The sequence below is a fragment of the Camelus dromedarius genome, chromosome 2 (genome assembly GCF_036321535.1).
Source record: "Camelus dromedarius isolate mCamDro1 chromosome 2, mCamDro1.pat, whole genome shotgun sequence".
Lineage (NCBI taxonomy): Eukaryota > Metazoa > Chordata > Mammalia > Artiodactyla > Camelidae > Camelus > Camelus dromedarius.
Window position 1 is genome coordinate 56,958,216 of NC_087437.1, and position 12,725 is coordinate 56,970,940.

General features: G+C 39.8%; 1 protein-coding gene across 2 annotated transcripts in view; it reads left to right on the forward strand.

The window, feature by feature from the left end:
- The window catches only part of CCDC50 (coiled-coil domain containing 50), a 64,859-nt gene that overhangs the window by 40,612 nt on the left and 11,522 nt on the right, over positions 1-12,725 (forward strand). Inside the window, exons 6-10 of one of the 2 annotated variants that reach the window (XM_010994370.3) lie at positions 2,991-3,518; positions 9,331-9,446; positions 9,884-9,928; positions 10,035-10,139; positions 11,923-12,002. In XM_010994370.3, coding sequence (XP_010992672.2) covers positions 2,991-3,518; positions 9,331-9,446; positions 9,884-9,928; positions 10,035-10,139; positions 11,923-12,002 — 874 coding nt within the window. The remainder of the gene's footprint in view (positions 1-2,990; positions 3,519-9,330; positions 9,447-9,883; positions 9,929-10,034; positions 10,140-11,922; positions 12,003-12,725) is intronic. The other variant, XM_031453304.2, reaches the window with a different exon arrangement.

Genomic DNA, 12,725 nt, shown 5'->3' on the forward strand with positions numbered 1-12,725 from the left:
TTTGTAAACTTTTGTAGAGAATGGCATACGTGCTACTTTTGTGGAGTTGGAAGGGACTGGGAATAGAAAACGGTGCCTTCCTGAGCTTGTGCGTGTAAAGTACTATTGGAATTTCTCTTCAGTTGCGGTTTGTTGGGAGATTATATATTGCTGAGCATGTGATCTTCATTTATATGCCTCTGAGTTCGACCAAGTTGAGTTCCCGCGAAGTCACACTGCAGTCCAGCTCGTACTCACAAAGCGTCCTGTCTTCTTTGCAGTGGTCCTTTCCCAACACGCTATTAGCAGACATTCTTTCATTGTACTTCTCTATCTTAATGTGTAATATGATTTTTGTCTGTCTTACATAATAATCCCAGCAAATAATTACAGATGTGATTGTTTTAGCTTTTATTTTACTTAAACTTTAATAAATTAATCTCTAAAATGATCATTTATAGATTTTCTACAAATTTGAAATTATCCAAAGGATCTATCAGATTTATATCAACTGAAATGGTGAATCTTATTCATTTATGAATCCATGTTTTTCTTTCAAAGCCTCTTACCTGTATCACAAGCATATTAGTGGGTTTTTTTTAAGTCATGGTCCTTGGAGTCATAAGATCTTGATTCAAGTTCTGTCCCTTCCTTAGAAAACTTGTAATGGTAAGGAAGTTATCTACTACAAACAGTCAAAGTCTCTTTCTCATCTGTAAAATGGAGATCCTACAAATACATCCTTCAGGTGAATGATGAGAAGATTGAACAGTATAATTTTTCTGAAGATTCGATAAACTCTAAAGTGCTATTATTTATACGTATATCAATGTAATATGTGTATAACATAGTATTTTGTCTATCTAAACAAAAATCAGTTTATTTTGGAAGATAAACATGGACGAACACAAATAAAACGTTTACATATATATATGTGTATGTGTGCATGTATATATATGTATTGGTTATAAGGAAATTAAGTATATTTGCCAAATAACTTGGTCTCAAAAAACATGAAAGTCTCAGCCCTTAACTGGACAGGGTTTTAAAGGATTCAAACAGATTCCTCCACCCCTGTCTTTTTTTTTTTTTTTTTTCCTTTCCCAGGTTTAAAGATATAACAAGTGATGTAGACAATAAATATTTTTTTCCTGTAAACTATGTGAAAATGTAGTGACAGTTCTGTTCTAATTCTTGCAACACACTTTGCTAAAATAAAACTACTAATATCTGTTAACTTTTTAGAAAGAATTAAAAATAACAACAACAAAACAATCATAACTTCATAAATCCATGTCGAAAACATATTATCAACTGATAATGTTGTTTCTTTCTTGTTTCTCTTTGGGCCTAAAGGCAGACTTCATCACGGATACAGCTCACTGTGGGAACATTGGTGTTAACACTGAACCACTGTTTCCTGGTTGTGGTCGTCATTTAAGTAGCTGGTCGGTATTCTGTTAATTCACGGCAGTAGTGAATTGATTCTTTCTCAGTTGTCAGTATACACTTAAAATAATAGTTTGGTTAAAAGAGTAGATACTTTTTTATTCCAGAGAGTAATTATTCTGTTTCATTTTTGCTTGAAGTAAAAATAATTTTTACTATAAATTATGAAAATAAATGCCTTTACAGACTTTTTAGAGGACAGCTTTTAATTTTGATGTCACCTTTGAGGCAAATTTTCTTCGGAAAGCTCAAGAAGAAGCAACTTGCAGTTTTGAGTGGAAGCTTATGGCATCAGTGATGCGTTTAGCACATATCTCCCCTTCCTCTGTTCCTCTGTCAGATTCACAATAACAGTCTTTAACAAAAACAGAAAACCCAAACCAAAACAGCCCCCTCCAAAAAACACCAAACAAACCCTAATAACTAAGAAAATCTACAGTCATTTATTTTTTCTACATCCTATCAAATTAGGGTAGCTGTTTCAAATGCAGTTCAGCAAAAGGCTAATTCTAGCAGGGAATCTTGGCTGTGTTAGCAATTTTCCATGGAATTTGGATTTCTTTTTGTTATTTCCCAATGGTAGTCAAAGTCTTAGCAAATGTTAAAAGGAATATGCCCTTGCAGTGTGCATTGTTGATTTACTTACTTTGTTTTCACAGTTTGCATGTTCCTAAATGGGACCTGACAGAAAAGCACCCATCTACGTGCTGTTCCTGAAGTTTATGTTAAACATAAGGACTTCTATATTTAGAATATATTGTATTTTTATACATAGAATACAATATCATAAAGTTTTTTTTGAAATATGTCTAATTAGGAAGTGACTCCTTTTTATGTATTCCATTTGGGCATCTCTTCTTAATTTTTCCCTCCGCCAAACTTCAATTAAGATTAGGAGCAGAGTTATCCAAAGACAATAGGGTCATTTACTCACTAAAATTCTCCTTTACTCCATCCTCTTCCACGTTGAACTGACGTATGCCTGGGAGTGTTTGCTTTGGCCACTTAAAGGGAGAGGATGGAGGAAAACTAAAATCGGCAGATCATCTCTGGAACTAAGTAGACACTAGCAACGTTCTGATACAGATCAATTATTTCCGATAAGGATATTCTAAAGCCTTTGAAGTCACAAAGCTTACTTCTTTTTCTGTTTTCTAAGACTCCCTTAGCTCTCACTTCCCCTCCAAATACTAATACACTAGTTACAAAATAGTTTTATAAATAGAATTTAACATTTTAATGACTGGAACTTTTGTTATTGGCAAATATCAAAGTACCATGTTGGCTTTTCCCTAATCATGATCAAGCTTTTCTTTCAGATTTACTTCACTCAATTTCGTTTTAGTTTTTTCCCTGTCTGGCTATGTGCTCAGAATCCTTCGTGTGTGCCTGGACCACTCCAGTAAATGCTCGCCCCTTCTTTTCAGTTTGTTAACTGGGAAAAGTAGTCTTCTCCATTGTTACATGGTAGTCTTGGGCCCTGTCTCTCTCACGTAGACAGTTCGCACTCTCAATAAGTTAACCTGCATTTCTATTTTTCACATTCCTCCACCTCCACTCAGACCAGCCACGGTCAAGGAGGGCAAGGGAGTTGGGTTCTGGAGCCTCAAGGCCTTGTAGACTCCAAAGTGATGGAAAGACTGCGAAGCAGCGGAAGGAGGAGTCCAGACACCCCCAGGAGAACTTGGAAGAACCAGAAGAGCCTTGTTCATCAGAGAGATCTCTGTCGTCCTCTAGCTCGGGTAGAGCGAGGGACAATCCCCAAATGAACCCTGAGCAGCGCGACAAGAGCCAGCCCGGCCACGAGAGGCAGCGGAGACCCCCTCTTCCCAGAGTCAGTGGTGAGGTGTTTCTGAGCACCAAGCAGGACGACTGGGAGGCTAACCACAGCCGTCAGACTCGGAATTGGGAAAAGAAGTCCCGCCACCAGGACCACCTTTCTCCCGAGTCCTCACAGAAAGCAGGGCTTCACTGCAAGGAAGCCGTATGTGGGAGGGGCCGTGGGCGAGGTGAGCACAGAGGAAGGAAGCGCAGGCCCAGGACTCCTCCCTTCTCACAGAGTGAGGAGCGGCTCCCGCTCCACGACACAGGTAATGAAGGACAGTCTCGTTGCAAGTCCCGGTATCCTGTATATACATACAAACAAGTGTATTTACTAAGCATCTTAAGCAGCCTGTTCTTTCTCTCTGGTTTATGCTCATGGCTTTGAAATAAATCCTAGAGCCAAATACTACAAAAGGTATTTACTTAATTTCAGATCTCAAGGAGGAAAATATTCGTACCTTTTCCCTTCTGCCTTCTGAGAGAGTACTCTTGACTCCTGACAAGGTTCCTCCAGCCCTGGATTGCAGTGGAGGTGCCCGTCCCAGATACAGTTCTTAATGTGCCAAGACCATACCTCGGCGATTCTGATACCCAATCAATGCTCTTGAATTTCTGGTTTTAATTCTGTGAACCCAGAAGCCTGGTGACATGGCCTTTGTAGTATTTACCTAACTAAAAGACCAGTAGGTCCGGAAGGACTGCGTGTTCTTGACCTCATCTTTCCCATCTGTAACGTGAGAGGTTGGCTAGGCACCTCTTCAGACAGTGTGTCTTCCATTTGTGAGCCTCAGCTTGTCTTCATCAGAATTAGCCGGGCTGCTTCCTAAAAATGCAGATTTCTGAGCCTACATACATTGCCGCCTCTGGAGTGCCTGGCGTTCGGGCTCGTTTTAGACCTGGAGGTGGTTCTTAGGGACTTAAAGTTTGAGAATGGTTGCCCTGAGTGACTTCCTGGGCTTTAATCTTCTTCAACTCTTCATCGACAGTTGGTGTTCTGAAGTGCCGGTATCAGGTGAGTTCTTGATACTTGTTCAGGAATGAGGTAAATGTTAGATGTAAGCGTCAAGTTTCTGGACTCTGAAGTCCAGAACCGACCCAGTGATGGTTCTCGCTGTCCTTGTCTGGGAACCGCCACTGTGACGGTCTCCATGTGGCTGCACCACTCAGGTCAGAGCGCTGCACGTCCGGTACTCTAGTTAGACCATGCTCGTCTCCCTGGTTCTGTCTCGCTCTTACTGGAGGTTTACAGAGGTGCAGGGGTCATTGGGAAGGGAGTACCAAGGAGGCGCCTGTTTTTACTTCCCCCATGCTTTTGCCCGGCCAGCCTCGACTTCTGGTCTGGAAAGTGGGTTCTGGGTTGCAGGTTCAGGTTGATTCAGTCGGTTCTTCCTGTCAAGCTGTCTCTCCCTATCCTGTTAGTCCTTAAAGGCTTATAAATGACTTGGTGACAAAGAACATGAAAGTTCAGTTCAGCAGGCCGTATCAGGTTTCTGCCACAAATACACTTGCCTCACAGGCTTTATGTTTGGGGATTTTTGCTTGGATCTGAGCCTCAGAAGCTTTGTAAGTCAAGCCAAAAAGATGAATATGTAAACAAGCAATTGCAAATTAGATACACTTTGAACAAAGAACTGTGGAGCAACAGAGGAGGAAGTGATACAATCTACCTGGAATTGACCTTATGTGTAAATTACACTCTATCCAGATTTAGAAAGACTTGTTGAAGTCTAAAAGGCATGGGGGAGGAGTGGTGATTACATCTACCACTGCATTTCGGATTCTGTGAATCTGACCTCATACGTGTGCTCTGAGGGCTGGGTAACCTTTATGGCTTTTAGTTATGCTTGAGAGTATCTTAAACAGGCTTAGAAAAGCTTATGAAACAAACACTGACTCACAGACCCTACTACTGGAGTTGTAGGCAAATGTTTTGCTTCTTTTATTTTAATAGCATAAGGTTTAAAAACCAATGTGACTAGGTAGGTACTAAAATGGTTACAACAGAGCTGCTGGTGTCTGTAATTTTATATCCAACTTACTTTGCAAATTTTACCCACGTAGGCCTGTAGGCATTTGATTTTGTTACCTCCACCCCCATAGGTAAGGGGATTACATTAAAATATAGTTACTCAGTGCCTGTCCTTGCTGTTGTAAATGCACAATTCTTAAAGTTGTTAGCATAAGCCAAAGTTTTATTTAACTTATTAATAAGGAAAGAGCTAGTTCTAAGAGCATTGATTTTTCAGGACAGGGTTTTATAATCAGTTGAAAAAGGGATACAAAATGAAATTGCTAAATTAAATGTAAGATTGATTAATTTTCTAAAGGGCAGTAATACCATGCCACCTTTGAGGGTAACATCTCTATTGAGCTATTAAATTGTAACAAGCTTATTAACTTTCTGTAGGTTAACTTCCAGCCTCTCAGAACCATAAAACACTATTCTGCTATGACATTCCGCTCGTGTCAGGCTGGCTTTTTACGAAATACTCTTTTATGATTATTAAAGGATCCATGTGTCATTTTACCCTGTTCCAAGCTTGGAATAAGCTTATCTTGAATATCAGTACTTTCAACACTTTTATCTTACTTTATCAGAATTTCTTTAAAGGTAAGCTTTCCTTTGTGTTTATTGGTGGGGGTTGGATTCTTGTGTCCTCAAACTGAAGAATGATGAACAGAAAAATACAAGTAAGAATTCTATTAAGAAATGAACGTGGAACTGTTGAAAATATGGCTCACCTGGTTCTCTGAAAGCTAGTTTCCAGATTATGTTTAGGCCACCAAAATGAAGACAGCCACTTTCATTAATTTCTTTCAGTTAACTATATTTAGTACCATTTTAAAGCATCTCTTTTCTGTAATGACAGCCCTACACTGCACTAACTGAAGTTCCTTCTTAGACACTTCTGAAAGCTCTTTTCACCTATGGTACGAAGGATAGTGCGTTTAGTGGGCAGCCCTGTCAGTCCAGAAATCTGATATTCCAGGCTATAGAGATTCTCTGCTTACGAGACATGCAAGTTTCAAAGCTATGTCCAGATTTCAGATAAACTCTTCTTTTTCCTTCTAAATATTTGGGACGTAGGCAGATATTACTCTAATTTTAACTGTTAATTTATATTGGGTTACAGTTGACTATAACATATTAGTTTCAAATATGTAACATATTAATTTGATATTGGTGTATATTGCAAAATGATCACTACAGTAAGTCTAGTTAACATCCATCACCACACATAATTACACATTTTTTTCCTTGTGATGAGAACTTTTACGATCTATTCTCTTAGCAACTTTCAGATACACAGTGTGATACTTGGTCTTATAATACAATGCATCCTCATGACTTACTTATTTTTTAACTGGAAGTTTGTACGTTATGACTCCCTTTACCCATTTTGCCTGCCCCCACCCCCTCCTCTAACCACCATAAATCTGTTCTCTATATCTCTGAGCTCAGGGTGTTTTTGGTTTTTTCATTTTGTTTTGTTTTAGATTCTACATATAAGTGAAATCAAATGGTATTTGCCTTTGTCTGACTTATTTCACTTAGCATGATTCCTTCCAAGTCCAACCCTGTTGTCACACACGGCAAGTTTTAATTTTTTTATGGCTGAATAACATTCCATTGTATGTATATGTGTGTGTGTATACATATATTATATATATATTTTATGCTACATTTTCTTTATTCATCCATCAGTGGACACTTAGGTTGTTTCCATGTTTTGGCTATTATAAATAATGATGCAGTGAACACAGGGTGCATGTATCATTTTGAGTTAGTGTTTTCATTTTCTTCAGATAAATACCCAGAAGTGAAATGACTGGATCTTATGGTAATTATATTTTTTAAATTTTTTGAGGAACTTTCATAGTGTTTTTCATAGTGGCTGCATCAATTTACATTCCCACCAACAGTGTAGAGGAGTTTCCTTTTCTTCACATCCTTGCCTACACTTATTATTTTTTGTCTTTTTAAAAATAGTTATTGTAATAGGTGTGAACCATGATACCACATTGTGGTTTTAATTTGCATTTCCCTGATGATTAGTGATGTTGAGCACCATTTCATATCCCTGTTGGCGAGCTGTATGTCCTCTTTGGAAAAATGTCTGTTGAAATTCTCTGCCCATTTTTCAATCAGATTATTTGGGTTGTTTTTTTTGTTTGCTTTTTTTGCTGGTGAATTGTATGAGTTCTTTACATATTTCCGATGTTAACCCCTTATCAGATAAATAATGAGCAAATATTTTCTCCCATTCTGTAAGTTGCCTTTTTATTTTGTTGATGGTTTCCTTTGCTGTGCATAAGCTTTTTAGTTTGATGTTGTCCCACTTGCTTCTTTTTGTTTTTGTTGCCTTTGCTTTAGATGTCAAGTCCAAAAAAAATTATCTCCAGGACCAGTATCAAGGAGCTTAGTGCCTATATTTTCTTTTAGCTGTTTTATTGTTTCAAGTCTTTAATCCACTTTGAGTTCATTGTTGCATATGACATAAATTAGTGGTCAAATTTCATTCTTTTGTATGTGGCTGTCCAGTTGTCCCAGTAGCATTTATTGAAGAGATGGATTTCTCCATTGTATATTCTTGTCTTCTTTGCCAGAAATTAATTGACCATATATACACGGGCTTATTTCTGGGCTCGCTGTTTTGTTCCATTGATCCACGTATCATTCTCTTTTTAGCTGCCAAGAGTTCATAATCTTATCACCCTGTCAAACCAATTAAGTCTCTTCATTTGACCGTTTCATTTGAATGCCTTCCAAGCATCTTTGATAGATACTAAAACAAAGCATTTTCTCAGTTAATTCTGTGGTGTGGAGAGGAGGCATAATAGTGGGAAAAGTTTAGTTCTTGAAATCTGGGCACATTCCACTCTTTCTTTTACCAGATGGCAGAATTGGAGGAGCAAGGCAAAATTGTGATCTCTCCTATAGTCCTCAGTTACACTTTGGCTGCTCATGGAATTGTCATTTTTCTGTAGATAGGCATGTGGTATAGCAACCTGTCTTGTCCACTGACTTTGCCCAGTGCCAGCTTTCCTACCTGATTTCATGTGTTTTTCCCTGAAATCTTCCTTTCTAATTGTGACCAAGCTGATCATAACCCAAGGCAGTTTATCCACTCTTGGGAGTATGCCACTGTTTCCTGACTGTCCCAGACCACTCAGAGAGCTGGGTTAAAACCAGCCCTGCTCAGTGTTAAGATTCAGTGGCTCTAGAGATGGTATGAAGTGGATTCCGTATTCTGGGTGATCAGGTGCCAATAGGCCTGCAGCTAAGAAAGTCAGGTTTAATAGTCTGCATTTGTGGGTAAAGCAGATGAGTCTGTGGCTTTTGGATTTAACCACACAACTGGGTTTAAAGCTCTACAAAGGGAGGCTTCACCAGATAACCTAAACTCTTCATTTGCCCAGAATTTAGATGTATTTTCTTTTCTCTCCTTTTTCCTCTTCTGTTTAAAGCAAGTGAATCGTGTCGTGAAACATTCTGATGAAAAATGTTTTCACATACAGTTATTTTGATGGACATAATACATGAAACTAGTAGTACCAATCGTTACCGCAATTGAGAGTCAACTAATAAGATTTAAAACAAACTACGAAACCGGGGCCCCTGGGTGGTTAATAAGTACCGTCAAGAGCTCCCCAGTGGTGCTGTGTGTCCCTCTGAAGCAAGGTGTGCGGGGCTGAGTCAGCGAGAGGAAAGCCTCTCATCTCCTCCAGCCTTGACAGTCTCTTTAAGACTCCATCTAACTTTCTTTTCTCTAAATTCTTTTTATTTCAGGGACTTAATCTTTTTCACTTCTTTTCCAAAAGCCTTTCTTACAGTTCCTTATATGATTTTCTCCTGTTGGAGAAGCTGTGTGAGGGGAAGTTATTACCAGGCAGACTTTGTCTAAATGTCTGGATTATCTGCATCACTACTTACATGGCTAGGGGAGAATTATTTCCAGCCCACCCAACACTGAATTTTGGACTGCAGTTTTTCACTGTTAAATACTTCCTTATCTTAAATTTTGCAGCTTTTCAGAAAACACACTCCGTTGCCTTATTACACTGAGTTTTTCCTAGGAATGAAGCCCAGAGTGATGAAAGACGCTGTCTCTACTCCGTCACGGGCGACCCACAGGGATCAGGAATGGTATGATGCTGAAATTGCCAGAAAACTGCAAGAAGAAGAAATTTTGGTGAGCAAACTTTAATGCAAAATTTTAGGTGAATCCATAGGTTTTTTGTGAATTGAATCAATCTTGCATTATTTACTGAGCTTTACAGTCCTCTGTCTTGTTGAGAAACTGATACCTTTTTTTAATGGTGAAAAAATCAAGATACCAGGAATCGAGGGTCCAGTTTTAGTTACTGAGTCAACGTTAACCACAGAACTCCATATCCCTGGTTCTCCATTATTGAGTTCTGATAATTCTCTGAGAGTCTGCTGCTGGATTTGATAAAAAGAGACCCCGCTCTGGCTAATGAAAGTATACCCACCGATTATCAACTTCAGGGATGTTAATCACAACTAGTTTCAAATACCAGTTTATTTTTATGTAAGATTTTTTTTTAATGGACAATGTAGAGTCCAACTAAATTATACTTTTTTTTTTTTGTATTTTCTGTACCATAGGCTACCCAGGTGGACATGAGAGCAGCTCAGGTGGCTCAGGATGAGGTGAGTTCATGTTTGTTCATTTGTTCAGCTGGTATTCTTTCAAAGCATCCCAGTAATTTTCCACCTGTAAGCCTGCAGTCGGTGACACTGACTGGGTTTTGTTTAGGAAATCGCTAGACTTCTAATGGCTGAAGAAAAGAAAGCTTACAAGAAAGCCAGAGAGCGGGAGAAATCATCGCTGGACAAAAGGAAGCATGACCCCGAGTGGAAGGTAGGGTCTGTTTGTTTGTTTGTTTAACTAGAAATAAAATTAGACCTGAAATGGGGAGTCCTCTTTTAGGGCAAGCTCACAAATGATCTGTGTTGCCAAGGTGAATCTAACTTGTAAAAGTTGTTTCATTGTGAAAAATGATACCGAATTCTTGAAAGTAACTATGTGAAAAGTTACTGCTAAGGTGAAAACTTCCTTCCCTCCATTTTAAGGCCAACCGAGAGGCAAGCGCCTCTGGCCATGAGCCTTCTTGACTGTACCGTGCTCTCCCTGCAGGAGAACAGCGTGCTTGCGCGTGCTCGTAGGTCTCCACGGTGGCCTTCTCTCCATTCTCCCTGTTTGCTGGTGGCCCTTCCTCCTGGGTCAGGACCAGCTGTCTCTCCTCTGACATCTCTTGATCCATGGCAGACTGACAGCTGTTCTTGCCACCAGCAACCGTTGCTTACGAAGCCGTCTGGCATGAGCTTGAAACGTCACCTTCCCCTTGTCGATTAGAAATAGTGGACAAAATAGTGACTGCAGTTCGTTCTGCTGTAACTAGCTGTTGTATGTGGTCATATGCAAGTTGAGTGTAACAGATCCTACGTATCAGTTACTGTTTGCAGAGCAGCACTCTGGACTTAGGGAAAGACAAAGATAGATTTTCCCCATAATAATGTATAATGTAGAGAGGAAGACAGGCTGTTGGCAGCTAAGGTCAGGCCGGCTGAAAAATGCCCAATGGAAGAACAACAGAGGAGGAGTGGGAATTCACACAGTAAAGGCTCTTAGGGAGGGAGCTTATGTTAGGCCTGGGAGGATGCAACCAGGGTGTGGGTCCACGGTATTATGGATGTTTAGCTCTGTTCTCCTCCCCGCCTGCCCTCCCTCTCCCCCTCCCTCTGTCCTTTGGGTCTCTGGTCCTGTCACAAGCTCAGCATATGTTGTGAGGCAAATGAAGACACTGAAAGCCTGGGAATAGTACTGCTCCACTGTTTACGGTTTCTCACTTACCCAGTTGTCAGTCTAAAAGCAAATTAAAGTATTATTTCCATGTTAATTATTATTTATCAGTTATTTTTCTCTCTTTCACCCTCTAGTTATTCAGGATTTTTCCTAACAAACATACTTCATCTTAGTAGAAGGGTCCCAAATGCTTCTGTTACGTAAATTAAGCCACAAGTTACTGCCCAGGGGCTACCTAGTTCTTTGTTAACTCAGCTGTGATGGAGTAGGTGTTTTTAAGGATTACGAACCTGGAAAGGAAAGGGGGAAGGCCACGTTTCTAGCAAGTATCAGGATTTCTGTAATTTTTAGATTCTCTAGCTGGTTCTGGAATAGTTTCTCTCCTGGAAAAGTTGGCCTGAATATGTCTTAGTTTCTGGGCTTGAAAATCATCATCCCTAAGTCAAGTGCTCAGAAACAAGTTTAAGAGCATGACGCTAGACTCCGTAGACTCTGGGAGGCCACCAGTCCCTGGCAGCGGCTGCGGAGCTGCTGCGTTAATAACGGCCACGCGCATCTCTGTGGGGAGCATGTTCCTGTGTGTTTAGCCCACTCGTCTGGCTGCACCGACAGCCTGCAACACACCTTCGTGGCTGTCATTTTTTTTTTTTTTTTTTTTTTGTCTCTGAGTGACTGTATTTAAAAATATTATATGGTGCTCAACTGGATGTCAGTAACTTGAAATTACTAAAGGAGAATTTGGCATCATTAAGATAATTTCTAAATCTAATCTTTTTCTTTGCTATTTTCTGTATGTGTGTGTGTTTTTCTTTTCTTTCTTTCTTCCTTCTTTCCATAGCCCAAAACAGCTAAATCAGCACACTCGAAGTCAAAAGAGAGCGATGAACCTCACCGTTCTAAGAATGACAGGCCAGCACGGTAAGATGACACCCGAAAAGGAGAGTGAGGAACTTGCTTTTGGGGTAAGGAGCTGTTGGTTCCGAGAAGCGTGTGTGTGCTTTGGAGAGGAGATCAAGAAATCTGCATCGTGAGGTGGTATCAAGTCTTGCAGGCTTATTTTTAAACTTGGTTTCCAGCTTTAGATTGGGTTGAACAGGTCAAATCAGGAAGATGGGGAATTTTACAGAAGCTGGGCTGTAAAAGGAAAGATGTCCTTTTTGTTAGGACCAGTTCTTGTCTCTGGATAAGACAGCTAAGAAGGGACGGGATTAACCATTTTCCTATGTAGAATCTCAGGTTTTAAATAGTTACTGAGTTCCATGGTCATATTGGTGTGTGCATGACATTACACATGCCTAAATTCACTTCTGTGTGAGTCTCAGTGTCCTAGGCAAATTGCCATTTGAGTCTTGCAGACCATTCAGCGCCCCACTAGATCTAACAGCTGTGGCTGTGCTGCGTGTGCTTTCTGACGTCCCTCAGGCAATCTTGGGTCACGGTTATGGAGCAACTGCTATTTTTCCACCTCAAATAGTCAACGTTTAAGTCCCTGGGGAAACAACCTTTATTTTTTCTTTTTTGCTTTCTGTTGCTTTTCGAAGGAAAATATGATTGGAATAGGAAGATAAAACATTAAATAGAAAAAGACAAAAATGACACTAAATCTAACATTTTGAAAACTCTAAATTATTAAAACCTTGT